This window comes from Crinia signifera, chromosome 1 (assembly GCF_055691185.1).
Source record: "Crinia signifera chromosome 1, ASM5569118v1, whole genome shotgun sequence".
NCBI lineage: Eukaryota > Metazoa > Chordata > Amphibia > Anura > Myobatrachidae > Crinia > Crinia signifera.
In genome coordinates, this window is record NC_139217.1 from 262,571,095 (window position 1) to 262,598,931 (window position 27,837).

General features: G+C 43.5%; 1 protein-coding gene across 1 annotated transcript; it reads right to left on the reverse strand.

Annotated features, from left to right (window-relative positions):
- Window positions 1-326: 326 nt before the first annotated feature.
- PLPPR3 (phospholipid phosphatase related 3) lies at window positions 327-27,425 on the reverse strand. Its single transcript, XM_083182104.1, has 9 exons — window positions 27,020-27,425; window positions 22,008-22,134; window positions 18,777-18,962; window positions 18,527-18,656; window positions 18,246-18,441; window positions 17,781-17,838; window positions 13,613-13,786; window positions 10,892-11,071; window positions 327-2,669 (listed from the first exon to the last, which is right to left on the reverse strand). The coding sequence occupies exons 2-9, from the start codon at window positions 22,086-22,088 to the stop codon at window positions 1,572-1,574; spliced, it is 2,103 nt and encodes a 700-aa protein (XP_083038230.1). The 5' UTR covers window positions 22,089-22,134; window positions 27,020-27,425; the 3' UTR covers window positions 327-1,571.
- Between the last annotated feature and the right edge of the window lie 412 nt (window positions 27,426-27,837).

The window sequence follows — 27,837 nt, forward strand, 5'->3', positions numbered from 1 at the left end:
AGAGAAAGAAGCCATTATTAGTACAGGTTGAGTATCCCTTATCCGAAATGCTCGGGACCACAAACATTCCGGATAAGGGAATTTTCCAGGTTTTTGGAATAAAATAGTTTTAGGCATACTTACCTGTCCCCTGGTGGTCCCTCAGCATCCACGTTGTCCCCCGGCATCCACAGCAGGCCTTCAGCACCATCTCCAGCGGTCCCAGGAGTGCTTTGCGCGAGTTCCCAGGCGCGCCGGTGACGTCTCCGGCGCGCGCACTCGTGCAAAGCACTCCTGGGACCGCTGGAGACGCCGGGGAGGATGCTGAAGGCCTGCTGTGGAAGTTGGGGGACTTGGTAAGTACAAAAAATAGAGTTAGGGGGGGGAACAAAACCAAGTTTTTTGGAATAATTCGGATACGGGATGCACGGATAGGGGATACTCAACCTGTATCATTCATTATGGGTGTATTGCAAATTTGAGGTGCAGATTTTTCTTTCCTAATGAAATAAAACTTAATACTTAAGTGTACTTAAACTTATAAATAATAGTGTAAACATGTATTTCAGTACAGTAAACTTGTCAGTACAGTAAGCTTAACGCCACTGTATAAATTTGCAGATTAAGAGGTCTTTGAATCTAAAAACTTTTTGCATAGTTTAGGCAAATTTAAGTACACAACACATAGTCAATAGCCATTGACATGTTGAAAGTCATCATCCTATAGTTTATAACATAACTATATACTGTCAGTTGTCATTTTGATAGTTTAAGTAGATTTCGAAAGCAGAATGAACTACAATTATGGTGGTGGGCATGCATGCAATATTACAGCTTGTGATTCATGACACACAGAAAATACAAAAGCAGAAATATTACATACCAAATATGACTGAGGTACTTTTATGCCAACGCCCCAATATGTAATACATATGCTTCATAGTCTGAGCGATTCACTGGCCACCCAGAGGCGGCGCTATGCATTGCAGCTTGTCAGACTACTGATAGCATGTAATAAGGACGTATTAGACTCAATTTCAAAATAAAGTGATCAATGATGGAATTTGTGGATAAATATGTAAGAACACATTTGTAGTCTATGCTTTTTTATGTTTACATTTGAAAGAATATTGTAAAACATTCACAAATACAGACAACAATTTACTTTTCATTGTAACTTCCTGAGCAATTTCTAACATACCGTAGGAAACTGCTTTCCCGAACTTAGCTTTGTCACTGTAGGAAAACATTCACAATGCTACAAATAGCCTTTTCACATATGCATTTTAATTCCCTTTGCGAGCCAAACAAAAACTTTCTTGGTTGAGTTCAATTATTTAGTTCACTGTACAAATTAGGAAGGCAGCTGGATTCATCAGTGTATGGAAATTCATATTGTGATATTAACATGGTTCCCTGTTGATGTAACCTCCAATATAAAAATGTTCTCACTGCAATTTGACATCACATTCTATGTAGGAATTAATTATCCATGCCTATTGGGCAGTGATTAGCTGTTGTTTTTTTATAGTGTCACTTCCATTTGTCAAATATGCCAAATAAGATATTTGTTCTTTGCTTCTCAAATCCCTTCAATCCTTGAATCTCTGGTTCTGAAGCTTCTTGTAAAACGGTTCTTCTCCCTCTTCACTTCCCTCTCTTTCGGCATGGAGTTTCCTCCTTAGACTAGCTTCACGACTTGAAGCAATGGCAACAGTGTCTACTACTAGGGGAGTAGGCACACCTCCAGCAACATTGACAGTTGGCCCACACCGCGGTTCTGAATCAGGCTCCAGATCACTAATGGAGGAACCTGGGGACACACCAGCACCCTTTGGTGTCCTGTAGCCACGGTAGTCCTTACTCATATCATAATCTCCTGTGTCTTGACTGTCACTAGCCTTCTGTCCAGTCTTCCACTCCCATGGGCCATTGCCTGACGAAAGATGAACTACAGGGTGATGAGGTGCATGAGCATCAATGGTGACAATACTGGAACTGTCCCGATCTGAGGGTGAGCGGTACTGGGATGAGTCAGAGCTGCTGGTTGTAGAAGAGGAAGATGTTTCCGAATGTTTAGGTGTACTTGACACCAGTGTTGTTCCCTGCTGCTGTTTGGACATTGCAATGACCTGCATTAATCTAGGGGCATTTGTAGATACTCTTGGCGCACCTCCTTTCTCTGCCATCATCATCCACTTAGCTCTAATGGCAGAACTGCTCTTGGGGGAACCAGTTTGGTTTTCTTCAGGTATGTGTAGAAGTGGTGGAGCTGCAGGACGTGGCTGGATAAGGACCCGCGGCCCTCCTGTCCGAGCCTGCACTGTAGGATATAATGAAGAAGGAACTCGCTCAGGGTCTGGTTCATCAAGTATAATACCTGAGGTTTCAGAGGCTGCCCGTCGATGAGCCTGTGCCAATGCCACTTCCTCCCCAAGTGTCAGAGTACGCCCCTCCATAGGCTTAGGTTTCCACTCAGTCCCTGTGCCCCGTGGTCGGGAGCCTTCAGCAGGCACATGCATAGTCATGTGACGACGGGCAGCATCCTCCATGGATGGTGTGCTAACTCTGGGAAGGGTGTTACTAAAAGTTACCATGTTCTCTTTTCCCATGGGGCTTCTAGGAGCTAATAAATCAACATCCACACTGGCACGTTTAAGGCTACCCAGTGAGTTTTTTTCCCGCTGAACCTACCAAAGACACAAGACAAAGAAATAAATAAGCACATAGAAATGAGTACAGACATAACTTTGAGAAATCATATAACTTCAAACTTCCCAAAAATATATCCACGTTTACATTTTTTAAATGTCATTTTCTGTATTATTATAACAAAACTAGAGCTTTTAACATGAATTATCATCTAAAATGAGCTAGCTTCTACTTACAGGTCCAAATTCAAGAATATTATGGCTTTTGCTAACAAAATAGTTTTAATTTGATTGATTAAATGAAATATCTTGTGAAAACCAACCAACTAGAAGGAATTAATATGTCAAACTACACTTAATAGTGTTTACATTTGTTCTGTATTAAAATGAGTTTTGTAGAATGCTTAATGGTCTTTTTCTCCTGCCATTTCATGTTAGTATACTGTCTTGTTGATTTGTCTGGCAGGATGTACACAAGTATCACAGGACGTGCACATACTCAGGAGACGTCCTTGGACTGCTGTTCCCCTTCCTGACATTTTACTATGGGGTCAGGCGATGCACTCTCTCACCACTGATACAAAACAATAAAACGGAAAGACATTTATTTCCCTTTTCTGCTGTCACACAGTTTCTGTTGTGCTGCTAAATCAGTTGTTCATTTACACCGAGATGTATGGGGCAAGATGCCAATTTTGTCCCGGGCCTTATGGTTCCATACTTATATGAGCTATACATATTTGTTAGCCATTTGCCAGATGGACATTTTGGTCCATATTTAGAAATAGAAGCAAATCAAACTGCAAAAGGTAAAACTGCACATGGACAAGCATGGTTACAATCCAGGGAGGAGGGTGACCCCCTCCTCCCTGGATTGTAACCATGCTTGTCCATGTGCAGTTTATTGCAATTATTTATTGCATGCAGCAAGAATAATTTCTGCTTTTGTTCTGGTATGTCACAAATACTGGGCAGATGTGTTTTTACTTTGACTTTTAGAAATAGCTAAAGTGTCATATCCAAGCTCTAAATCTGACTACACATTTAGGGCCTTATTCTAGTTCACTCTTTCTGGAAAAATCCTTCTTAGATGGACAAAACCATGTGCACTGCAGGTGGGGCAGATGTTACTTGTGCAGAGAGAGTTAGATTTGGGTGGGGTTTTACTTCAAAGTGAGATCTATATTGCAGTGTAAATATAACCTAGTCAGTATTTAACCTGCACAGAAACAAAATAACTCACAATCTAATCCTCTTTGCACATTTTATCTGCCCCACCTGCAGTGCACATGGTTTTGTCCATCTAAGAAGGATTTTGTCAGAAAGAGTGAACTAGAATAAGGCCCTTAGTCCTCCCCATCAACATGGCTTTGCCTAAATAAAAAATTACAGTATGGATGGTGTAATATGTTAGTAGTACTGCCTTACTGAGGTGGTAGGCTTCATTTTACATTACTGCCCTTATTGTGTGGAGTTTGTATGTTCTCCCTGTACCTGAGTGGGTTTCCTCCCACAAAATGTACATGTAGGGTAATTGTCTCCCAAATTCTATGTTTCTCTGTTTTTCCTAATGGATTTTCTGTGATCTATAAATGATGTGCTCAAGGTGAGCCTAGAGAGCAAACCTAATAAATACGACATTTGAAATAATGACAAGCTTAGTTATTGCCTTTCTTTCCAAGTTAAAGAATAACTTTATTAGGATGAAAATGTAGTCTACTAAAATAAATCTAAGAATATGCATGTTAAGAAGGGAGTAGCAGTTACGCTCCCTCATTATTATGCATAGAGGACCTACAGTGTAAAAGGTGAAAGGTGCACCCTTGAACCTATCCCCTTTGGTCTCCACAGTGCCCTTTCTCCCATATCCTCTTCTCATCTTACCCACCTCTTAAAGATATCTCTCATCAGACACTATCCCCTATTCTTTCAATTATCTATTCTCTCTGCCATCCACTGTTAACAGTGACCATGGGAGGATTGGCCATAGACCTTACAAGGAAGGTTCCCTGTAGGAGGATCTAACTGTGAGGCCACTTATGAGTCACTCACTTATTTTTATGATCTGGCCCTGCCCAGAGCAGTGGCCCCACCCCCTCCTGTCTCCCACTCAATCAGCTTTTGCCGGTCACAAAGCAGAGAACCCGACACTGCAAATACTAATCTAAGGTGGGCGTCCATCTATATCCATTGTGACATCTGTTAAAGGGACAGGTGTAACAATTTCTGGGCTCCAAGGGAAGGGTGGGGATATTTTTTTATATTTGAGGGATTATGGTAATGAGTGGTATGTATGACGGAGGTTTGGGATCTGTGCTCACTCAGTGGGGGAAGTGAGGTACTATTTGAAATGTGGAGGTTGGTGGTTTGTCTCAGTAGCTCAACAGTCCGGGGGTCACTAGATTGTCAAGCACATTGAATCCAAAGGCTTTCACCCCACGGAAACTGTCCTCACAAAAGTTACTAATCACCTTCTTGTAGCCAAATCCAAGTACCCTTTATTACATAACGTCTCTGCTGTCTTGGACTCTGTGGACCCCGTCTAGTCCTCTAACTCTAACGCTCTCCTCTCCTGACTGTCCTATTGCTGACTGCTTCTGTCTTTTTCTCATGATTCCACCTCTCTTTCTTGACTGTTGCCTATCATAACTTCTTCCTATGTGGCCTTCCCTACTCCCACACCTCTCCACTTTAATCCATCAAAAGCACTGAGTATCAACACAGCAAGGCCGTCAATCTTGACTTTCCTTTTCATCAATACACTTATTCAGCACAGCAAGTACAATAGTAAATTAAATAGGAAAATTGAAGCAAAGCATTTTGCACCAAGAGGAAAAGTTAATATGTATGATATTACATTGTATGCACTCATCTACTGCATCTCCCCACATGATTGCCTCCATCTAAGCATGTTCAGGCTTCAGTGAGCAGTGATCAGAGCACACTAAACAGGTATTGTCGGATCTGTAGTTTATCTCATCGGGCACAGTACTATTAAGATGACATAGACTGAGCAGGAGGCCAATAAAGTCCCAACGACAGGTAGCGAGTGCTTGTAGGAGTTCACGGCAAGGGGGGTGGCTCAAATGCAGGTGTGTCATAACAATTTGGTGTATGTCAAAGGATGCAACTTTGTCTTTATACACAGTTGTAGGGACTTTGGCGGCTTATGGACATTATGAGAAATGGCCGAATTTCGGTGTCTGATGGAGCATCTTAGTATGCAAATAGCGCAACAGAGATGGCGCCAGTGGGCATCTCTGTACAAATACCCGCGGTTGTGGATTCAGAATATTTTTGCAGATTCACTGCGTATGGTAACATAGAAGCAATGGAATCAGTTCCACTGAGCTAGTTCCTTCATTCCTTCAGCAGATTTAATTCCCAGTTGCCCTGCAGTAGGAAAACCATGAAACTGATTACGAATCAGTTTTTGCAACTGAAAAGACGGAACCAAAATACAAGAATTTACATTTAAATAACCAACTAGAGTCTCCAAAGAGTAACATATGCTTTTGTAGAATAAAAGGAGAAAAGGATTCTACAAATACTCCCTTAGGAATGTTGGGTAATATTTTTTAGACATGGGACCTAATTCAGATCTGATCGCAGGGTACATTTTGTTTACAAATGGACAGAACCACTGCAGGTGGGGCTGATGCAATATGTATAGAGAGAGTTAGATTTGGGTCAGTTATTTTGTTACTGGCTGGTTTTGTCCATTTGTAAACAAAATGTGTGCTGCAATCAGGTCTGAATTAGGCCCATGGTCTTAAATTGTCAAGAGGAAGCATCTGTCTTTTGATTTTTGACACATGGCTATTAGTAACCAGATAATTAAACTGTGCAAGAAACATGACCCAATAAGCTTGCCTGGAATAAAGTCATTTGGCTGATTTTACATAGGGTGATCTAATAGTGATCGGTCCCCAGTGTAATTGCACTGGGGCCCGATGGTGTGGCTCTGCACATACGTGTATTTGCACATGCGCAGGGTCACTGTATGAACGACATCAGTGGGTATCACCATCACCAAGGCATTGGTGGGGAGGGAAGGGGCGGGCACGGAGTGTCTGGAGGGGAACGCCCAGCATTTTATGGGTGTCCACGGGCCAATGCCTGCCAGGGGCAGTCGCCGACATCACAGGATGTCCGAGCCTGCCCCCTCTGTTTAAGTGGACACCTAAGGAAATAAAAGTCAGTTCAGACTAACTTTTACTTCCGAAGGGGAGAGAAATCAATCGATGTACACTTACACATCCCCTGAAATGTGGTGGTACAAGGAAAAAATTATATGGTCACTGAATAGTTTTTCTCCATTTGATGATAAAAGTAAGTCTATACTTACTTTTATCCCGGATATAGATGCCCGAAAAGATGGCGGGCACTGTTGTTATGCGACGTCAGCCCCCTGGCAGGTGTTGCTATGCCTGCATGTGCAGGAGAATGCCCAGTGTTTTTATGGGGATGCCTGTAAAACGCTGGCCATTCTCCGTCTTCCGCCACCTCACGGCCCACTTCCCTTCCCTCCTGGAGCATATTTCTTTCGCTCCTGGTGTTCGCTCCTGGGGTTTGCACATGCACATATTCGCATCTTGCGCAAACCCCAAACATCAGGGAAGGTGCAGAATTCGGACCCAAATGAATGGGTCTGAATTGGCCCCATAGTACAAAGATTAATACAGTAATATAGAAGTAAAAGAAAACCTACAGGGCACAGTAAGCATAATGTAAAGTTGGAGCAGATATTTTGGGTAATAACTCCAGGGCAGGCAATGGCAGAGCTGGGTATTTGAAGACAAAGTAGCTTTGGGACATGGAAGGCTAGCAGCCTGGCAGTAGAGTGGATCGGCAGAGTGCTGATCCTCCTTGTATCGCCATCAGTGCGGCAAACTGGAGGATTACATTGCACCTGCACCTGCAAGCAACAAGCAACTGCACCTAGGAAGCCTGTAGATGGAAAGATGGCAGCTGCCATGTGGTACCGACAATCTCTCTGTTCACCCCAGAACAGACCGCAATGTCAGGCAGTTCAACCCAGCAGGCATCTAGAAGCATCGGGGGCTGCACAGCATAAATGTTGGAGCAGGTTAATTTAGCTCTCATAGCCAGAATGGAGAGCTAGGAGCAGGAGGCCATTGGGTGGGTTGGGTGTTGGCAGGCAATGGAGGGCCTGGTGAGTGTTGGGAGGTAGCATGGGTTCCCACAAAGGCGAGGCCAGGTTTCTGAAGTTGGCATGAATTTCTGCACAAATGGCGGGCATCTCCGGATGGTGATTTTACACGGCAGGTGAGAAATGCAAGTTATTAAGATATTTTGGGGCAAGCATAGGAGCTCTGTGAGCATGCAACAATCCCTGGCCCCCACCAGATGCAGTGGCAGAACTTGTGAGCGTTGGTCACAGATATACTTTGGGCCCCCCTTCACTGATCCATCCCAAGTTCAAAATAAACCATACATCAGTAAATGACAGTAAGAGGCAGAGAGAGTGACAAGGTAAGATAACGGGGAAAGGCAGTGAGAGACAAGGTTAGGGTGACAATCACACAGTCCTGTCCTGTGTGAAGACCAAGGGGTGGGTGTTGAAAGAAGTGTGGTTCTGCACAGACTCTAGTCTTCCTGTCCTCTTGATAGGCCTCATTCCCTGTCCCAAGATGGACACCAAGTTCACTACGGAGAATGTGCAAGGGCCTCTCATTTCTTTACTGTATAAGACTATGTAGTGAAATGGTGCAAGACAGAAGTTTTCTACTTAGATCAGGGTTGTCCAAACTTTTTGCGACGAGGGCCAGATTTGGTGAAGTGTAAATGTGTAAATTCAGCCTGACATTCTTTGAATCAATAATTACATCAGAATGGTCCCCCACTTTGCCCCCATTCACTATGTCCCCCAGCCTGCCCCCCTTCTCTTAATCTCCATCAGTGCCTCCATTTACTGTATGTCCCCCAGCCTTACCCTCCTTCACTGTATGTCCCCCACTCTGCCCCCTCCCTTCTCTGTATGTTTCCCAGCCCCTTGTGTGAGCCAGAGGAAGGAGAGGCAAAGCAGGAACTACAAGGACAGGAGATGCTTGGGCTCCCGCTGCCACCCTCCTCCGCTATGCATGTTATGGGAGAAAGCTTCCCCCTTGCTGCCCCCTCCCCAAACACTGCTGTCACTGTGATTGTGGAGTAGGGTGATATACGATTGCAGCAGCAGGGGTAGGACGCCAAACACATCTGACTGTGGTGGCCAGCACCTCCTCACTGCTGCACTAAAGGTGGGGACCCACGCTCGCCGGGGCCCCTCCTTTAGTGTCCTGTGCTGTGCTTCCTACATCTGATGCTCTGCCCGCTTCCAGCTGGAGGCTGCGGGCCGCTTGAAATGACAGCACGGGCCGCAATTGACCCCTGGGCCAGGGGTGAATTTAGGGGTCAGGCCGCCCCTAGGCACATCATTTTTGCCCCCCCCCCCCTAAGTCATATATATATATGTGGATTACATACAAATTTTACTGCCCACCTCAAAAAAACGTAGAGCAGTCTGGACTGCTAACTGTATGGAGGATCGGGAGGGAGGGTGAATTAACTTCATTTGCAGTCTCAGTCAGTCTCACGCTGACTGACTGAGTGCAGCGAAGTTCGCGCTGCTCAGCTCAGCTGCTTTCCCGCCCGCGGCAGTGAGCCAGAGCAATTCAGCTCAGCTCACCCAGCGGCGGAGCCGGACGCGCAGGGGGACCAACGGAGATAGCCGGTGATGTACTGTGCATGGCAGAGCGGGTGGGCAGCGGCAGGTGACGAGCGGCGCTGCCGCCGACATATGATGAATCCTAAGCTTGTCACTTGCCGCTGCCCACCCGCTCTGCCATGCTGCTATTTAAATGTCAGCCTGCCGTGCCGCCCTTGATTGGTGCCGCCCTGAGGCCCGTGCCTCACGGGCCTAGGCACAAATCCGGCCCTGCCCCGGGCCTGACTTTGGACATGCCTGACTTAGATCCTCTGAGAGACCTGTTTACAAAAAAAGCAGCCACTGGCCTCCACGGGCCCAGAAGACAGTAAAATGTTCCAATTTCTGAAGTGTTGGCCATTTGCTGCTCCTTCCTGTACAGTATATCAACCCTGCTGTGAATAAGGAGGCACTGCAAAATACACATGCTGATCATTTAACATTAGAGATGTATGTAAACAGTTGGGTTTGTGTACATCTCTGATGAATAAGGCCCTCTATTTCTTAGGAGCTTGCAAGTAGTTCCCGGTCACCAATGGCATAGTTATGTTCCTTAGATGTCAATTACCATGAAAAATAACCCAGGGATAAATTTGTTCAGTACCTTGACCCTACAACAAGATAACAAAACCGCTCACTCAAATGGACTTTTTTTTAGTGAGGACAACTTAGACAATCCTGAACTGACGCTATGTATATACTATTATATATTGTAAAATATATCTGCTTATCTTTTTAGTCTTGAAAAAAAAAGAACAGCACCTCCAACAGCTAGTTATGTGTTTGTGCCAGTGTGTGTGTGTGTGCAGGGGGGGGGTTCAAGGAACAATGTACAATGACCCAATCTTTCTTTAATACACCTCCATTCTTGAGTCACTGGCCCACCAGGAAAACTCCCTGTGGAACCTATGGCCAATCTGAATCTGCACCCACAAATGCTGTAATTCAGTAAGAATTGTATTTTGATTTCTATGAGTATGTCACCACTTTATTTATGGCTTGGTGATGTTTCTCCTGTTATCCTACACCCAGAACGATTGAAAAAGCTAATCAAGAAGCGAGTGGACTTCATAAGTACCAAAAATCTGCTATAAACTAGCACAGTTTAATAACTACCTATGTCTACCATGCATTGGATGTATTGAGGGTTGTTCGATGTTTTCGCTATGGCAAATTCTTGGGAAAAAGCTACATTCTAGGTTTGGATCATCATTCATAATCATATTTTTCTTTACTTTTCTGTGTGGCAAGCCTAATGGTTTAACATTACATCTTGCTGTGCTAGAGAACTAACCACATTGGCTGTTCTGCACTGCAATCCTTTCTGTGATGTGCTAATATAACATTTCTTCTCACTTCATGCCAGACTTACTTTGTACAAGGTATCACAGTATGAAACAAATTTGAGGTTGTTCAGTTTATTTCCCTTACACTTAATTCAAATTTATGCTTCTAAATGATGACATATTATACAATATGATTTTCCATAGAAAGACTACATGGCATTACCAAGTACATATATTACCAAAACAGCTGCACAACATATACCACTGACCTGACGTTGAGTAGCCGGGGCTCGCGGGCGGGGGGTCAGTTCATCAGTGCTAGAGGACTTATTTTGATGGAACACAGAGTCATGCCCACGCTGTGTTAAAGCACGAAGAGAATCCTTAGTGACAGCTCTTGGAGCAGGGTCGTCAGAAGATGCCCGGAAATTACCCACTGCATGATAAGCCTGCAAAGGTATGGTGTACAAACAGCAAAGTCAGGCTCAGAAAATAGGTCTTAGGTTCCAATCTATTCAATTTCACAGTACATGTTGGTCTGAGGAAGTGGATGGGACTGGTGTACACCATTAAGGATGGTTCCATGAATCAAAGGGTTTATTCAATCCCATAGTAAATCTCCCAAGCTTCGCTCTCATTCCCTTTTAAAGGAAAAGTGTATACTCCACAGGTAGCCAGGGTATAATGTCCATATTTTATCAAGCCATCTCCTCCTCCATAGTCATACCCCTTGAAACATCTGAAATGGCCTAGGAACAGGACCAGGGTACTACTTACTGCCAGGAGTAATGGTCGCTCATTTAGCTGTGTGCTGACAAATCCTCTATCATTGTGACATTAAAAGGAAATGCTTTCACGATATACACAAGGTGGTATTAACTGTCCTAGACTACATAATATTTATCATGTCTCCCCGTGACCCCGGTACATTGATGCCTGGCAGAATAGATGACCCTCTCATTATGTTATTGTGTTCCACGTGAGTGATGCTTAGCAAGCCCCATAATAGACTGTTAAATCACAATAGAATGCAGCTAGTTACCATATTGCCAGAGACAACTCCTCCACGCTACAAAAGCAGTGGTCACCCACATATATGGCATGTCACCTCTATGGAATATATTTAGGAAATCTTAATTTTGGAAACATGATGCTACCACAACTCCCCAAACGCTTGTAAACTGTAACTTCCCCCATTTTAACCCTTGTGAGGCTGATTCGTGAGCCATCTGCAGGGCCATATTAACAATGTGGTGGATAAAACTACAAATACATGCCTTCACTTACAAATAGGCCCATTATCATGACTGCATACCCAGATGGCCAAAACTAAAATTGTATTTCTATTTTCCTCATAAAATAATGCAATTCTTCTGCTGCTTTGGGAGGCACTGGCCAATGGCCACACCCACACAGGACAGATCACAACTCTGCTGCTTTTAACAATATTGTTTTCAGCTTTAGACACATCTAGCACTTCATACCGACCTGGCCATCTAGATACCAGAGTTTTCCTATCCAGCTTTCCTTCTTCTTACCACCCTTTCATTTACATGTATACTATATGACTTTACATTTATCTGTACAAAATCCAGCAACAGGACTTTGCATTCTTAGAGTTTTCTATGTTGTTCATGTTTTGTATGCGGATGTTTCATGATCCAATACATGTGTCTTACTCAATATATGACTTTGTTCTTTCTTCCAAAGTGAGTTATGAAACTGGCAGTTTTGAGTTCTTTGCCTCATAATATCCTTAGCAAGTAGCCCTACTCTACTTCTCTTTTAAGTCTGCATTGTCATAGTCCAACTTTGCCTCACCTAACCCTGCAGGAATCTGTAGCTGATTCTTTTTTTTACCTGTTTGCATAGTACTGACCCCCTTCTGCTGATAGTGCTTTATTAATGTTGTAGCTATATTGTGTCACATCACAAACATCTATTTGGACTTGTATTTTTGTATGAAAGACAATTTCTATTACATTTTATTTATTTAAGAGATAAATGTTAGATGGTTTTTATTACATTTTATATTCAACTTTTGCAAGTTGCACATGTGCTTATTTTTGTGAATAGTACATGTGTTTCCTATATGCATGACAATATATGCAATATTTATATAGTTGAGAATAAATAATTCAAATTTTATAAATTGATTCACTCATTATTAAACGTGAGTGCTGCTTTTTTCTGTGTTTTTTTATCTTCTGTTTCAGACTGGGTGGCGGCTTTCTCCTCACACTACACTGCGACCTCTGAGGTAACTGGGAGGACTGGAGCATGAGAGTTGAGCAATGGTATGGTAATCACAGTGTTTGGGTCCGGATGGTAGTAATACCCACACTCTTGAATAATGATGGAAATATCTCCATGTAAAGAGAGAAATTACAGAAGATAGTTGAAGCTGAGATGAGTATGGCAGATGAGACTAGAATGGTATGAGCAAGAGATACATATTAACTCTTACCATGTGAATTTGTCAAAATTGGTGTGAAAATTGACAACCAAACATTTTTACTCATCAGAATGACCTGTAATGTTTACTTTATAAAGGAAATATTAATGTTTTTTACTCATTTTTTATTTGAATATATATAACAAATGTGAGCAACTTTGGCATTTAAACCTGGTATTTTGCACATCTCTCACAAAGATGTTGGCACTGAAAGGGTTAATTTGTGCAATTAGGTAAAAAAGATGTGAGAGAGGAAATAGCAAGGAAATTAATTAAGCATGTTGTGGCTAAGGAGAGAGGATACCAATTGATATCAGCTCTTGTCAATCAAGTCTTAAGCAAGGTCTTGTGTAGTCATGGGTTCCGATGGGTTGATTTGGAATAATGATAATGTAGCTGTCCTGCTGTTTAATATTGAAAGCTACCTTATGCTCTGTACAGTGTATCTGTAAACAATGTATTGTATGCAGTAGATAATGATGAATCCTTGTTGCTTAGTAATAGCAAACAATTAGAATGAAGCAATGCCACTCACCAGATAGGCAGCAATGCCTGCTCCAATAAGAAACCCTGCATACACATCCACTGGATGACTGCGGTACTGTGTGATTTGGGTCAAGCCGCACACACCAGCAGCAATGGAGAAAGAGAAAACCAGCAGTGGCTTCAGAAGCTTTGTACTGTCTGATATGATGGAATTGAAGTACATCTGAAAAAAAATAGAGAGTGTTAACAGAACTCTATAGGGCTCTCATTACTGTGATACTATCATTCCCAGCATACACATCTGTCGTGCATATTGCTTTTTTACCATATATGTTTTTCTGGGACCCAGACAAGACCCCGGAATGCCGGGCCGGACATCTAACTCTGCATTCTGGATCTTGTAGTGTCTGGGGTGTGTCTTGTCTGGGTGGATGCAGGTGATAGCTTTCACCAGGGACATAGGGAAGGGGAGATTACAGCCTCCCCGTGTGGTCCGGACCGTTCCAGTTTTTGCTACATGCCCAGACCATACAGGGAGGCTTTATTCTCCCCCCTCCTCCTCTCCCTGGTGACAGGCACCCCCCGACCAGACACTACAAGCTCTGGAATGACGCATATTCATGAAAGGAGCCTGGTTGATCCGGCATTCCAGGGACCTGTCCGGTTCCGATTTTTACCCATACCCTGTTTTTCTTTAAGATGACATTATTACTGTCTGTGATACCTCGTGCATTCTATTGGCTTTAAGAAATCTGGGCGGGAGGCTCTAACATCCGCGCACACCCTTCGCCGCACATCGCTGACATAATTATCGCATATGCTCTAACATGTGCGATAATTATGGCAAAGGACAGCTCTTGCGTTGAAAGCTGTCCTTTGCGGTGAGTCATCGGGTCCTGGCGGCTTGCCCCTCCCTCCCTTACCCGGCTTGTGCTGCTGCTGCTGCGGGGGGCTGGCTCTCTTCCTCCCTGCACACAAAAGAAGATTATAGAGCAGGGAGGAAGAGGTCACAGGTCCGGGCAGCAAAGCTCTGTGCTGTCCGGACGCAGTTGAGGGAGGGGGGCGGTGCGGCGGAGGTCGGTGGGGGGCAGCAGTGGGTCGCGGTAGAAGCCCATAGGCTTCTATGGGGCATCGCCAGCTTTTGCTGGCGTTGCCCCCGTCGTTTTTTTTTTTTTTGAGAATTCCACAATGCAATAAATACCCTGATAACAGTGTTTTTACCGCACTTTTTCCTTTAGAGAATCTCCCCCTCTATATTTAGGACACATTATTTCCTTCTCAATGTATTATTTATAGGACTACTTAAAAGAAGATCCAATATATAAATACAGCTTTTAATATTGTAAGTATGGAAATAAAAGTTCCAATGACAGAAGGCTTGCTCGGACACTGTATTTATCAGCAGCAGAGTGTATCCTGTTGTTATATTTTCCCTGCTACTTCAGCTCTGCAAAGTTCTATGCAGGGTCCTGCAATAAGATTACTAGCAGGAAGACTGTATGGAAGAGGAAATGGATCTCCTCCCACAAGCACAAATGTACTGTATCTCAAATACTGTATCAGTTCTAATAAGCTCAAGAGACTTTTACATATTTATATGTGAATGTTATTAATAGATATTTTATAAATCCAACAGTATTTTAGGCTTAATGGTCTTTTAATCTCATTTACGGTGCAGCTTTAGAGTGCCCATTTTGCAACTAGTTCTGGCAGGATAAGAACCCACATGTTATGCTGCATACACTGCAAAGCAGCCATGATCATATTAGGCTGCTGAGAGAATAGGATATTCTAGCTGTATGTAAATACTAAGGGTCAGATGTACTAAGCTTGAAAAGTGATAAAATGGAAAGTGATAAACCACCAGCCAATCAGCTCCTACCTGCCAAGGCACATACTGTGTTTGAATAATGACAGGAAGGAGCTGATTGGTTGGTGTTTTATCACTCTCCATTTTATCACTTTTCAAAGCTTAGTACATCTGGCCCTAGGGGTGTCCAAAATACTTGGATCTGTTCCAAAACACCACCCTTCAGCATACATCCCAACATGACCATCTCCAGGAGGGACATAATGCTCTGCTTCTGTATATAACTCTTCATGCATGATTGCCATCACCTGTGTTGAACAGGTTCAGTGATAAGAAAGGTGCTTCTCCACAGGTGATGGTAATCATACATTAAGAGGGAAGTCAAGAAACAGAGCATTGTGTCCCTCCTGGAGAGGGTCATGTTGGAAGGTATGTCCTTCAGTGTTTCGTTTTTAATGTTTTGGATCTGTATTTTAACCCCAGTATCATTAATTTCCACTTATTTCCAGTCTATCCTGAATACCTCACACCTCACAATATTGTTTATAGGCCAAAAGGTTGCACCAAGGTAGCTGGATGATTATGCTAAGCAACACAAGTGGGCGGCCCAAATATGTGGCCCACCTAGGAATGGCACTGCAGCGGCAGACAGTATGGCAGTTTGAAAAACTAGGCCTCATAGAGCCCATAATGAAAAAGAAAAAAAGAGTGTAAAATGGAAATGTCCTTGGGCCCTCCCACCCGTATGTTGCATAAATAGGACATACACACTTTAACAAACCATTCATTTCAACGACAGGGTCTGCCACACGACTTATGCAACTATATCACTGGTCTGGACTTATGTAACAGTATCACTGGACTTTAATGACTTACTGCAGCAGTACCAATGGACTTTAACGTTAGTGCTGGATGGGACTTATGCAGCAGTATTACAGGACTGGACTTTTGCAGTAGTATCACTGGACTAGAATTATGTAGCAGTATCACTGGACTTTAACTGCAGTATTACTAGACTTATGCAGCAATACCAATGGACTTTAACGTCAGTGCCACTGGACTGGACTTATGCAGCATTATCACTGGACTGGACTAAACACACAGTATCACTGGATTGGACTATACAGCACTTTCACTGGACTGCACTATACAGCAATATCACTGGCACTGGACTGGACTATACAGCACTTTCACTGGATTGAACTAGTTTATACAGCAGACAGCACTATCACTGGACAAGGCAGAACTACTGGACAAGACAGCACTATCATTGGACTGGACGGCAGGCAAGCGAGCAGACAGGCAGGCGGCCAGGACGTGCTGTCTCTTCACTCTCCTAGACTGGAGTGAATATAGCGTTCGGCTGCCCACCCCTTTAAAAGGGCCGGACCTCAGGAGATCCAACAGTGTAATCTTGCGAGTCTGGGTGGGAATTCCCAAACAAGCTCAGAAAGCGAGTTTGGATTGGGGTGTCTGATTCCCCAAATCCGAACTCGCACATCCCTAGTAAATACACAGCTCTGTAGATATAATTCCAATTCCTCGTAGGATTTGAGTTTAAATTGTTCCCACTGAGCATGATTGACTTTATTTAGGAAGTGAGGGCTGCTTCCCAGTGGGTTGGAGGTGGTCATTTTAAGCTGCACTCAAGGTCAATGTAAAGCACACTGGGCATTACCCTGTCACTTTAAATGGTTTCCTTCAACCAACCCGGCGTAAAGCCGCTACTTCAGAAATAAAGCCTGATGTATTGATTAATGAATCACTTTAAAACTGACACTTAGGGGTTTATTAACTGCGATGGGAGTTCTATTGAAGATGAAATGTTGCTATGGGCAACCAATCAGAATCTACTACTTATTTATTTATCACTTTCTAGAAGATAATAGATAGAATCTGATTGGTTGCCCATAGCAACATTCCACCTTCCATAGAACTCCCATCTTAGTAAATAAACTTACTGAGTTTCAAAGCCCTACATGACCAAGGCCCAAGTTACCTAAAGCAGCTTCTGATTCCATACTGTCCCACTCGATTACTACGATCTGTACATGAAGGACTTTTAACAGTACCTAGAATCTCCCATAATTAATCTGGGGGTCAAGCTTTTAGTCATGCTGCTCCAACTCTAAGGAACTCACTTCCCGGCACAGTTCGGGAGATCACCACTCTAGAATCCTTCAAAAGTAGGCTCAAGACTTTCCTGTTTACTAAAGCATTTCCTTAATTCCCTTAAGTACTCTATATGAAAAGCTTTTCTGTACTTCAGTGTTCCTGTACTGTATTACATTCATTCAATCTGTTAAGCACCTTGAGTCCTATTAGAGAAAGTGCGCTATATAAATAAAATTATTATTACTATTATTATAAAACCCTATGTACCATTTAAATTATGGCATATACTCACAGACACATAGACAGCTGCAAAAGCCGAGAGGGTGGCATGTTGTGACGGAAATGTTTTCCTAAAAATAACAGATTACATTTTGAATTTCAAAATAGGAATTCTAATACAACAAAAATAAACACACCTGCCTACTAAATCTGAAAAATCTGATGTAGACTAAAAGGAAATATAGAAGTGTTCACAATGAAATGTTATTTTCCTATGTCCCTTTTACCAGCCACATTATTGCTGGAAATAGGCTGCAAGTCTGGGCAACCACACCAACATAAAATTGTTTCGATGTGAGCTGTGGTTCACTGTTGCTAGGATGCAAACACAGTTGCTTGGTTACTGTTGACTGATGTGCACCTGCTAAATACTGAATATAAATGTTGGCTAGATATTTGGTCACATCGTAGTGATGCTACATAAACCTACATATCTAGATACCAAATAACCAGTTGAATTGCAAGAAATTGAGCTTACCTGGCAGACAAAATGGCATGTTGGTCATTGCCTGTGCAGATGTCTTGAGTGATATAAGGATTTGTGGCGCAGGAAGTACCAAGCCGGGTATAATTAGGTTTACAGACAGTGAGGAAGAAAGGGGCGTGATATCCAGTGGCAAGTTGAATGACATCCGTAACCAATGCAGTGGCACATAGTCCAAACACATGGACTCCTAATGTAAGAGCACAAACCTTTTCAAAATATGTACAGTGTATTTTTAAAAATTAATAATTACATCTTTGTTCCATATTACTTACCCACAAAGCGAACCGTTCTGCGAAGGAAGGAGTTGAAATTACAGCCACCTGCATTAATACTTCCTTCTGAGCTTCCACGCCCCTTTAGTTTGGACTGAATACAATACAGGACTCCTTCTCCGAGCATGATCTGCGGAAGGAAAGGAAAGCTCTAGGTAAGGAATACCTAACACGTGTATGCCTTATTCCAAGATGTCCCCTCTTGCATTATTTGTCTATTCCTCTCCAGGCACCAAGAGCAATTACTCACAGAAGCTGCTGGGGCAGCAAATGCCAGGCTGAGCAACATGAGCAGCGGAATGAGCTCTTCATTGCTTTCAACATACGGCATGGAAAGCGAACGGTCATGACACTGAAATCCGCCATGTGCTGGCCGGAATATGTCCGTCAGCTCCAAAAAGTAAAGGGAAACTATGGAGGAAGCCACAATTGGAAGCTAAAGGAAAGAGAAAAACAGTACATTAAAATAGCATCAACTATGCTATAAAAGTACAATACATATACTAGATTGTAAGCTCCTCCGAGCAGGGCCCTCTTCTCTCCTGTTGTCTAAGCCCTCTTCTCTTCACATTTGACTCATAGGGCCTTATTCTAGTTCACTCTTAGAGGCAAATTCCTTCTCAAATGGACAAAACCATGTGCACTGCAGGTGGGGCAGATATAACATGTGCAGAGAGCAGTGGTGTAACTATAAATTTTGCTCCCCCCTGCCAAAAAGTTTGTGGTGCCCCCCAGGCTCCTCTCCAGCGTGTTTCCCCATCCGCAAACCCATCCTGTACACAGTACCCAATAGCCGGCTCTGTGTACAGTCAATTGAAACAGTGGGGGGGGGGGGGTTGTTGTCTCTGCCATGGCCGCACCTGCGCTGCGCCTGACTCGACTTCCGCTGCTCAGTCAGTGGGCAGTGGCAGGCAGCAGCATGTCAGTGCGTCCAGCGGGTGCTGGCGCCCACATAGACCCCACTGTGGCTTGCTCCCCCAAGCGGCAGCTGGGGCTGCCTTACAGTAGTTACGCCTCTGGCAGAGAAAGTTAGATTTGGGTGGGGTTTTTCTTCAAAGTGAGATCTATATTGCAGTGTAAAAATAAAGCAGTCAGTATTTTCCCTGTACAGAAACAAAATAACTCACCCAAATCTAATTCTATCTGCACCTGTTACATCTGCCCCACCTGCAGTGCACATGGTTTTGTCCATCTGAGAAGGAATTTGCCTCTAAGAGTGAACTAGAATAAGGCCCACAGTTCTCCTATACTCAAACACTCAGTGATCACCTTCGTCCGCATACTCATCTCCATCATTGACCACAAGCCTCTATTTGTATGTTAACTGAGTCCTCACTACTTATATTTAAGCTGTAATGTGTATTGAACTGTGGCGCTCTTTATTTGTACTCTATTTTTGTTATTTATTCAATGTAATGCCAAGCTTTGACTCCCTGTACTGTTCCTTTGTACGGCGCTGCGAAACACTTGTGGCGCCTTATAAATAAAATTATAATAATAATAATATAGAGAAGCTTTTTCTACTGTGTCATCTAATGCAAAACTTTTTTGCTGGGTTGTATGGTACTGACCGTGGATATCATGTGTGGCAACAAGCCTTGGAGAAAGGTAAACTGGAAAGATCATTATGATTATTATAATTTATTTATATAGCACCACAAGGGATCTGCAGCGCCCAGTTGCAGAATTCATAAACAAGTAAACCAAAGAAAACAGTGACTTACAGTTCAAGGGGATTATTCAGACCTGATTGCTGCTCTGAAAAATTGCAGAGCCCTAGCCATTCAAAAAAAAAAAAATTCCCAAAAAATTAACCCTAGAATGTCTGTGTGCGTTTACATGTGGTAGGGACTGATGTGAATGTTCAAATATTCTCTGTAAAGCGCTGCGGAATATGTGTGCGATATATAAATAACTGGTAATAAAATAAATATACGTAAAAGCGACAGGCCTCATTGTGATCGATTAAAACTGTACCTAAAGGTAGTCATACACTTGTGCGACTTCTCTGAGGGGAGAAGTCATATGCATTCCCCCTTGAACGCCCGGCAGTTTCCTGGGTGGCAGGATCGCACATGATACACAGTAGGCAGTCCTTTTTTGCATACAATGTATCGTATGCGAAGCGACACATCCTAAATGCAGTCTGTGTGACTCAGAAGCTCTGATGCAATGCACACAGGACCGCATATTGCATTGAACCTGATGTAAAATACATGCGATTTGGATGCTTTTCATGTAATTTATCGACGCAACCGCATAAAAAGGGACCAAATTGCATGTATATCGCCCTAGTATATGGGCACCTTAAATGGCACAATATATACCTTTGGAACCATAAAACAAATCAGTTTTGCTCTGTGTAAGTTAAAACAAAACACATTTTTTCAGTTGGTATCAGAACATAAATGTTCAGAATGCCTGTTATATAAGGTAGGATGACTGCAATATATATTGTTTACATTTACTTATGTATGATACTAAAGGTGACAACTGGAGCACACAAGCAAAAACCTTTCCTTGGTCTCTCAATGCCTAAAATACTACTGCATGGTACATATACTGTACAATGCATGCCATTTGCAACCTAATTTCTAAACTGGAAATGTCCCTTTATGTGTAAAACACTGGTTTATGAGTCCTATATACATGTTTTTAACACAGACTGTTCACATGCATCAAATGGATCTTTATGCTAAGCCTCTGGGCCAATGGGGTGATTCTGGTTGATTTGCAAAAGCAAACTATCTTTAATGGACAAAACCATGTGCACTGCAGGTGGGGAAGATGTAACAGGTGCAGAGACAGTTAAATTTGGGTGAGTTATTTTATTTCTATGCAGAATAAATACTGGCTGCTTTATTCTTACACAACAATTTAGATTTCAGTTTGAACATACCCCACCCAAATGTAACTCTCTCTACACATGTTACATCTGCCCCACCTGAAGTGCACATGGTTTTGTCCATTAAAGAAGGAGTTTGCTTTAGCAAACCAACCAGAATCATATCTCTAGGCTATTTCTAAAATATTTGGCAATCATAGTCTTTGTTAATCATGGAATTGTTCTCTTTGTGCTACTACAGTAATTATGTATGAGTCAGATAAGCTGATGTCGCCTATACGGCTGGAATATAGAGAACATACAAGTCTCTATGGCTTCTGTAAGTTCTGTATTATGCATACTACTGTGACAACAGGTGCCAGTTATAAGTTTTCTACTGATCACAAATACATAAAGAGATACACAGTATTATTTGTAGTACACTCTCTGGGGGAAATTTACTAAGATGTGAATTCTACTGCACATGTGATGTTGCTATGGGCAACCAATCAGAATCTACGTCTTATTTATTTAGCACCCTCTCAGATAGTAGAAAGGATCTGATTGGTTGCCCATAGCAACATCATATGTGAAGTAGAATTCACATCTAAGAAAATGTCCCCCTCTGTGTCTTCTTCCCTGTAAGAAAAGACTCACCTCCACAAAGTAGAAGCATGGTAACAGGGTCATACTGTCTTTAGGGGGACGAACTTTGCTTTTTTCTTTAGGGGATATCATGGCACCCCGTTGGGTGACTAGTGAGATATGAGGGCCCGAAGGACACCTGTGTGCAAAAAATCCAAACAATGTATTTAATTCCTAATAAGTGCATCAATTTCTCCAAATGGTGAGTGGGGTGAACTGAAGCATAACAGTAATTAAGTGATTATATATTACATGGACTAGTCTACTAGCTGATCATGGGCGGGATGTTGTAACATCCGCAGCCCTGTATCGCCGGGCATCGCATTACTAATAACGGCATATGCTCTAACATATGCGGTTATTAATGCAAGGGACAGCTCTTGCGAAAAGAGCTGTCCCTTGCGATGCGGTGCCGGCACTGGACTTCCAGGTCTGTGACCCGGGAGTCCATCTGCGCATGCGCAGAGTGACGGTGCCGGCCGCAGGGCATGCTGGGAGGGATCCGTGATGGATCCCTCAAACAGCGCTGCGGTAAGAAGCCCATAGGCTTCTGCAGGGAATAGCCGGCTTTTGCTGGCGATTCCCTTCGCAGCGCTGACACTACTGAGGGGGGTTAGAGCATACAGAAATGCAGTAAAAACCCAGATAACGGAGTTTTTACCGCATTTCTGTGTTAGAGAATCGCCTCCCAAGTGAGACTAGAATACAAATGGGCATTGGATATAGCTAGACACTTATAGAAGGAAACAGTTATGATCATGGGCTAATAAGATAGACACCACACTCAGGGCCAGATATTTCAAGCTTTAAAAAGTGATGAAGTGAAGAGTGATAAGCAACCAGCCAATCAGTTCCTATCTGTCATTTTTCACACCCAGCCTGTAAAATGGCAGATAGGAGCTGATTGGTTGGCTATTTATCACTCTCCATTTTATCACTTGTTGAAGCTTGAGCCATCTGGCTCTTAATGTTTCTTACTAACTAAAGTGGGTACTTGTGTATTATAGCGGCGCCCCTGATGTTAGTCGTACGATGTTTTTATCGAATCGCATCGCATGCCATAAACCCGATGGCATGCGATGCGATTCAACGCGATTTTGCCCCCTATACGATGGAAAATTGTATAAGCACCCAAATGGGTGCTTACAATGTTAAATGCACCCCCACGCCACCCCCCCCGCTATAAACGTGAACCCGAAGCGTGGCGAGCGCAGCGAGCCCGCGAGGGGCGGCGGTACGCGTCCTACGACTTACGACCTTTTCATACCCCCACTATCCACGTCGGCGTGGAGTTGAGAATATAAAGTGTGGCGAGCGCAGCGAGCCACCGAGCCCGAAGCGTGGCGAGCGCACGCGGATACCTTCACAGGTATCTGCGTCCCCTCGCGGGCTTCACAGGTGTCCGCGTCCCCTTGCGGGTCTCGCTGCCCTCGCCACGCTTCGGGCTCGGTGGCTCGCTGCGCTCGCCACACTTTATATTCTCAGCTCCACGCCGACGTGGATAGTGGGGGGGTGACGTGGGGGTGCATTTAACATTGTAAGCACCCATTAGGGTGCTTATACAATTTTTAATCGCATCGCATTGTATGGCATTGTATGCCATATACAATGTCATACAATTTTAAAATTGTATGACATTGTACAACATCGCGCGATATCGCATCGCATTGCATACCATCGTATGCCTTTTGGTATGGGATGCGATGGGCGCCGCTATAATACACAAGTACCCTAAAGTGCTTAAGGTGCCCATACACGTTACAATTATTGTATACAATATCGCATCTCATCGCATCTTGGTTTTGCGATGAGATGAGATCTAGTACAAAAAGTATGTGCTGCACATACTTTTTGTACTAGATCTCATCTCATTGCAAAACCGAGATGTGATGAGATGTGATATTGTATCCAATATTGTATACAATAATTGTAACGTGTATGGGCACCTTTACTGTCTGGGGGTCGGGGGATGAAGAATCACACGTACTGGAAATCAATGCATTCAGATACAATCAGATGCAATGCAATCAGAATATAATGCAATCAATCAGCATGTAAAGTAATGCAATGCAAGAATGCAATCAGAATATAATGCAATCAATCAGCATGTAAAGTAATGCAATGCAAGAATGCAATCAGATGCAATGCAATCAGAAAAATTGCAAAGGTGCAAGATAAAGCTACTTCTTCCGGATGGATTGCGTGGCTTAATTCTATGCATAAATGCAGAGAGGAGATACTGGCTGGTGCCATCAGGGGTTAGTGAGTAGCAGCTGATCATAGTTGGAGATGTTCCAAGTTTATCAGTAGCCTACAGATATTTGTAGATGCACACAATGCATGGTCATCAAGGCTCTGCTACTGATTTCAGTGGGATTCCATACTAGTCATCTGGATGCAATTCATTGACAAATTATCTGCATATAATCCGATGCAAATTAAAATGAATAGGTAAAGCCCCGACATTTGAAGGAAAATGTGTAACTATTGAGGGCTGAGAAAAAGAAGAGATGTGGATGGAGAAAAGGGGTGTAGTTGCTCATAAGAAAATCAGTATATAACTTCTCCACTTTATCTCTCTCAAGACTACAACATGAACGAGGCATACTGATAGCAACTACTGTACAAGCAGAGGCGTAACTCTAGGAGGCAATGAAGGCATCTACCGCCACCTCCTGCTTCCAATATTTATCAGGCAACTGGGATGAACTTACTCCACTGTGTACAAGCATGTGCTTTATGCTAGTATCATGGGGTCTACAGTGGTTGTGTAATTCCCTGGCTCATGTTTGTTATTCGGTTTGATTAGTTTCTATTCTTACCCAATACAAACTTAAACTAATTTTGGACACCTGGGTGAGGACATGGGTCTTATTTATGGGTGTGGTATAGGGTACCGACAGTCTGGATCCCGACAGTCATTAGCCCGGACTCAGACAGCATGGCGAGCGCAACAAAGCCCCTTGGGGGCTTGCTGTGCTCGCCACGCTGTGGGCACGGTGGCTCGCTACACTAGCCACCTGTTCTATTCTCCCTCTATGGGGGTTGTGGCAGCTGCAAGTACACAGTAATGATTTGTCGTACTCTAGATCAGCGGTTCTCATGCCCCCCATACACGGTCCGTTTTTGCGGTCCGTTCTGTACTTTTAAAGTACACATCGTATCGGATCGCATCCCTTGTGCATGCATTGTGCATGCACTGCGATCCGATCCGATGTGTACCTAGTACAAAAAGTATGTGCAGCACATACTTTTTGTACCGTACTATGTGATGCGCGGGAGCGCGCATCGCATAGTACAGAACGGAGCCAGCAAAAACGGAGCGTCTATGGGCTCCTTCAAACTGTGGGTCCTGACCCCAAAGTGGGTCTCGACCTTCTCAGCATGGGGTCGCGACTCCATGTTGCTGACCCTCAAGCTGATGACCTTTCTAATCTCAGTAAAGCAGGGGTGGGGAACCTCAGGCCCTGAGGCCGTATGCGGCCCCCATAGCCGGTCTGAGAGTACAATAATGGGTGCTGAGAACAGGCAGGGGTGTACCATCTGTCTTTGTAAGATGAATCCTCAACTACTATTATTATTACTATATTTATAAGGAGCTATTTGGGTTCTGTAGCACTGTACAATGGGGGGGATGCAGTTAAAATCCCGGCGGTCAGAATCCCGACACCGGAATCCCGACCGCCGAAATGCCGACACATTCTTCCTCCTGGGGTGTCCACGACACCCCTGGAGGGAGAATAAATTAGTGTGCCGAGCGTAGCGAGGCACCGGGCCCGCTGCGTGGCGAGCGCAGCGAGCCCGCAAGGGGGGGCGATCCACGTCCCCCCCTTGTCGGCATTTCTTCTGTCGGGATTCCGGCGTCGGGATTCTGAACGCCGGGATCCCGACCGCCGGGATTCAATACTGAATCCAAAGGGGAATAGAAATTAATGTGGATATGTATCTCTCCCCCCCCCCCCCCCCCCCCCCCGCATGGTTCCCAATGCTGGTGGCACATGGCAGCTGAAAAGGAGGTAAGTACAGTATAGAGGGAATGGGAGTGGATCATGAGAACAGGTGGGGCAAAAACCATTGCTTTTTGTAAGATGAGTCCAATGCTACTACTATTATTATTATTATTTTTTTTTTTTATACGGTGCCACATGGGTTCTGTAGAGCCATACAATGAGAATAGGAATAGAAAGGAATCTGGATGTGCACTCATATATATGAGGTGGACAAATGGTTGCATTTCTGTGTAATGAAAGCTATGCATGCCCACATGTTTTGCAAACTACCTTTAAAATCTGGGTCTGGTTGTTAATGCTGACTCCACAGTGAGTGCAGAATTGCCCTGAAATAAGAATGAATACACTCCTATACAGCCTGCTCTTTGCTCAGGTCTATAACAGCCGGCACCCAGTATTCTCCACATTACTCATGAATTTAAAAGCTATCTATTATATTAGCAAATTGAATTTACATAATGTACACATGTAGAATATTTAATTGGCAACTTTATAACTTGAGGTGTGAGCCATAGTAGACAGTCACAAATATAGTGGGGAAAATCTATACACATGAATAATGCATTGTGATTTAATAATAGGTAAGGGCTCCAACATGTATACACATATATACTGTCTGTGCTGCTACATTCCACAGCATGCAATAACTGTGAGAGGATTTGGGCTACAACTGTTAACAGTCATATGCAGGTATAGTATGTATATAGTAAGGCAGATAACATTATACATTGATTAATATGAAAGCATGCTGGGATATTCTTGAAAAGTGTAACACACTTAATGGTATCATTGCCTAGTAATATGTAATACATATGAATATATTCCAAAGTACATTTTATTATAAAGCTTATGAGCAAGAACATAATTAAATGTGCATGTCCAGTTATTCACTGTGTACTGTGTCCTTTTTGCAGACAATAGCAAAATCTCCCACTATATATATTATACACACACATATTCTCCATAGCACACAGGAAATCTAGCTGCTAAGATGTAGCCAAGAAATACATTTACCTGTCAGAAGAGGAAGATGCAGGAGAAATAGGGAAGCATTAAACCTTTTCACAGGGAAGACCAGAAACAAAGGAAAACAAAGGGACAGAGCAGGCAGGATGGAGGTAGACACTATAGTAAGGAAAGGATGCTACTGAATGGGAAGAAAAGGCACGGAGGAGGGAGGGTCTGCCAATCTCAAACCCCTTCTTAACAAAAGAGGAGGAATTAAGGAGACCTTGCAGTTGAGAGGGAAGCGTGGTCTCCTGTGGACCACCTGTGCAGAGATGTTGCCTATTTTATTGGGGGCAATAGATGGGTGTCCTGCCAAAGCAATAACTCCAGCCTGTGTGACAGCCGCAGCCAGGAGCACGGGGAGCGGGCAGAGAGTGATGGCCGGGAATAGAGAGAGAGGAGTGCTGGAGGGGCAGACAGAGGAGGAGACAGGGTAGAGGGGGCAGAGTCTGCGCTGCTGCTGCTGCTGCTGCAGCACACAAAAGCCGCTACATAGATTGATGGTGTGCTGTATGTACATCCAGCGTGCCCGCTGACTGTGGGTGTGTCACTACCTGCTGCTGCCACCGGCATCTATGTACCACTATCGGTATAGGAGGACTGCACAGACCCGTAGAAACAAACACTGGCCTGTAATATGATGGGGTTTTTTTTTTTTTTTTCAGTTTTTTTTATAACATCTCGACTTCCACTGCTAAAACAATTGCAGAACATGTAATACAATGTGCTAAGAGATAATGTAACGAAGCATGCGTGGAGCTGTATATTGTGTGACCCATAGACTATGTAGTCTCTCTGTGCAAATAGGAATCAGCTGCTACCAT

Excerpts from the sequence above, each read along its gene's own strand:
- PLPPR3 (XM_083182104.1), bottom strand. The coding sequence starts at position 22,088 with ATGATATCCCCTAAAGAAAAAAGCAAAGTTCGTCCCCCTAAAGACAGT. Across the intron at positions 13,787-17,780 it reads TTGCAGCTGTCTATGTGTCT|ATGTACTTCAATTCCATCAT; the intron begins GTGAGTATATGC and ends ATTTTTTTTCAG. Across the intron at positions 2,670-10,891 it reads CCCCGGCTACTCAACGTCAG|GTTCAGCGGGAAAAAAACTC; the intron begins GTCAGTGGTATA and ends TGTCTTTGGTAG.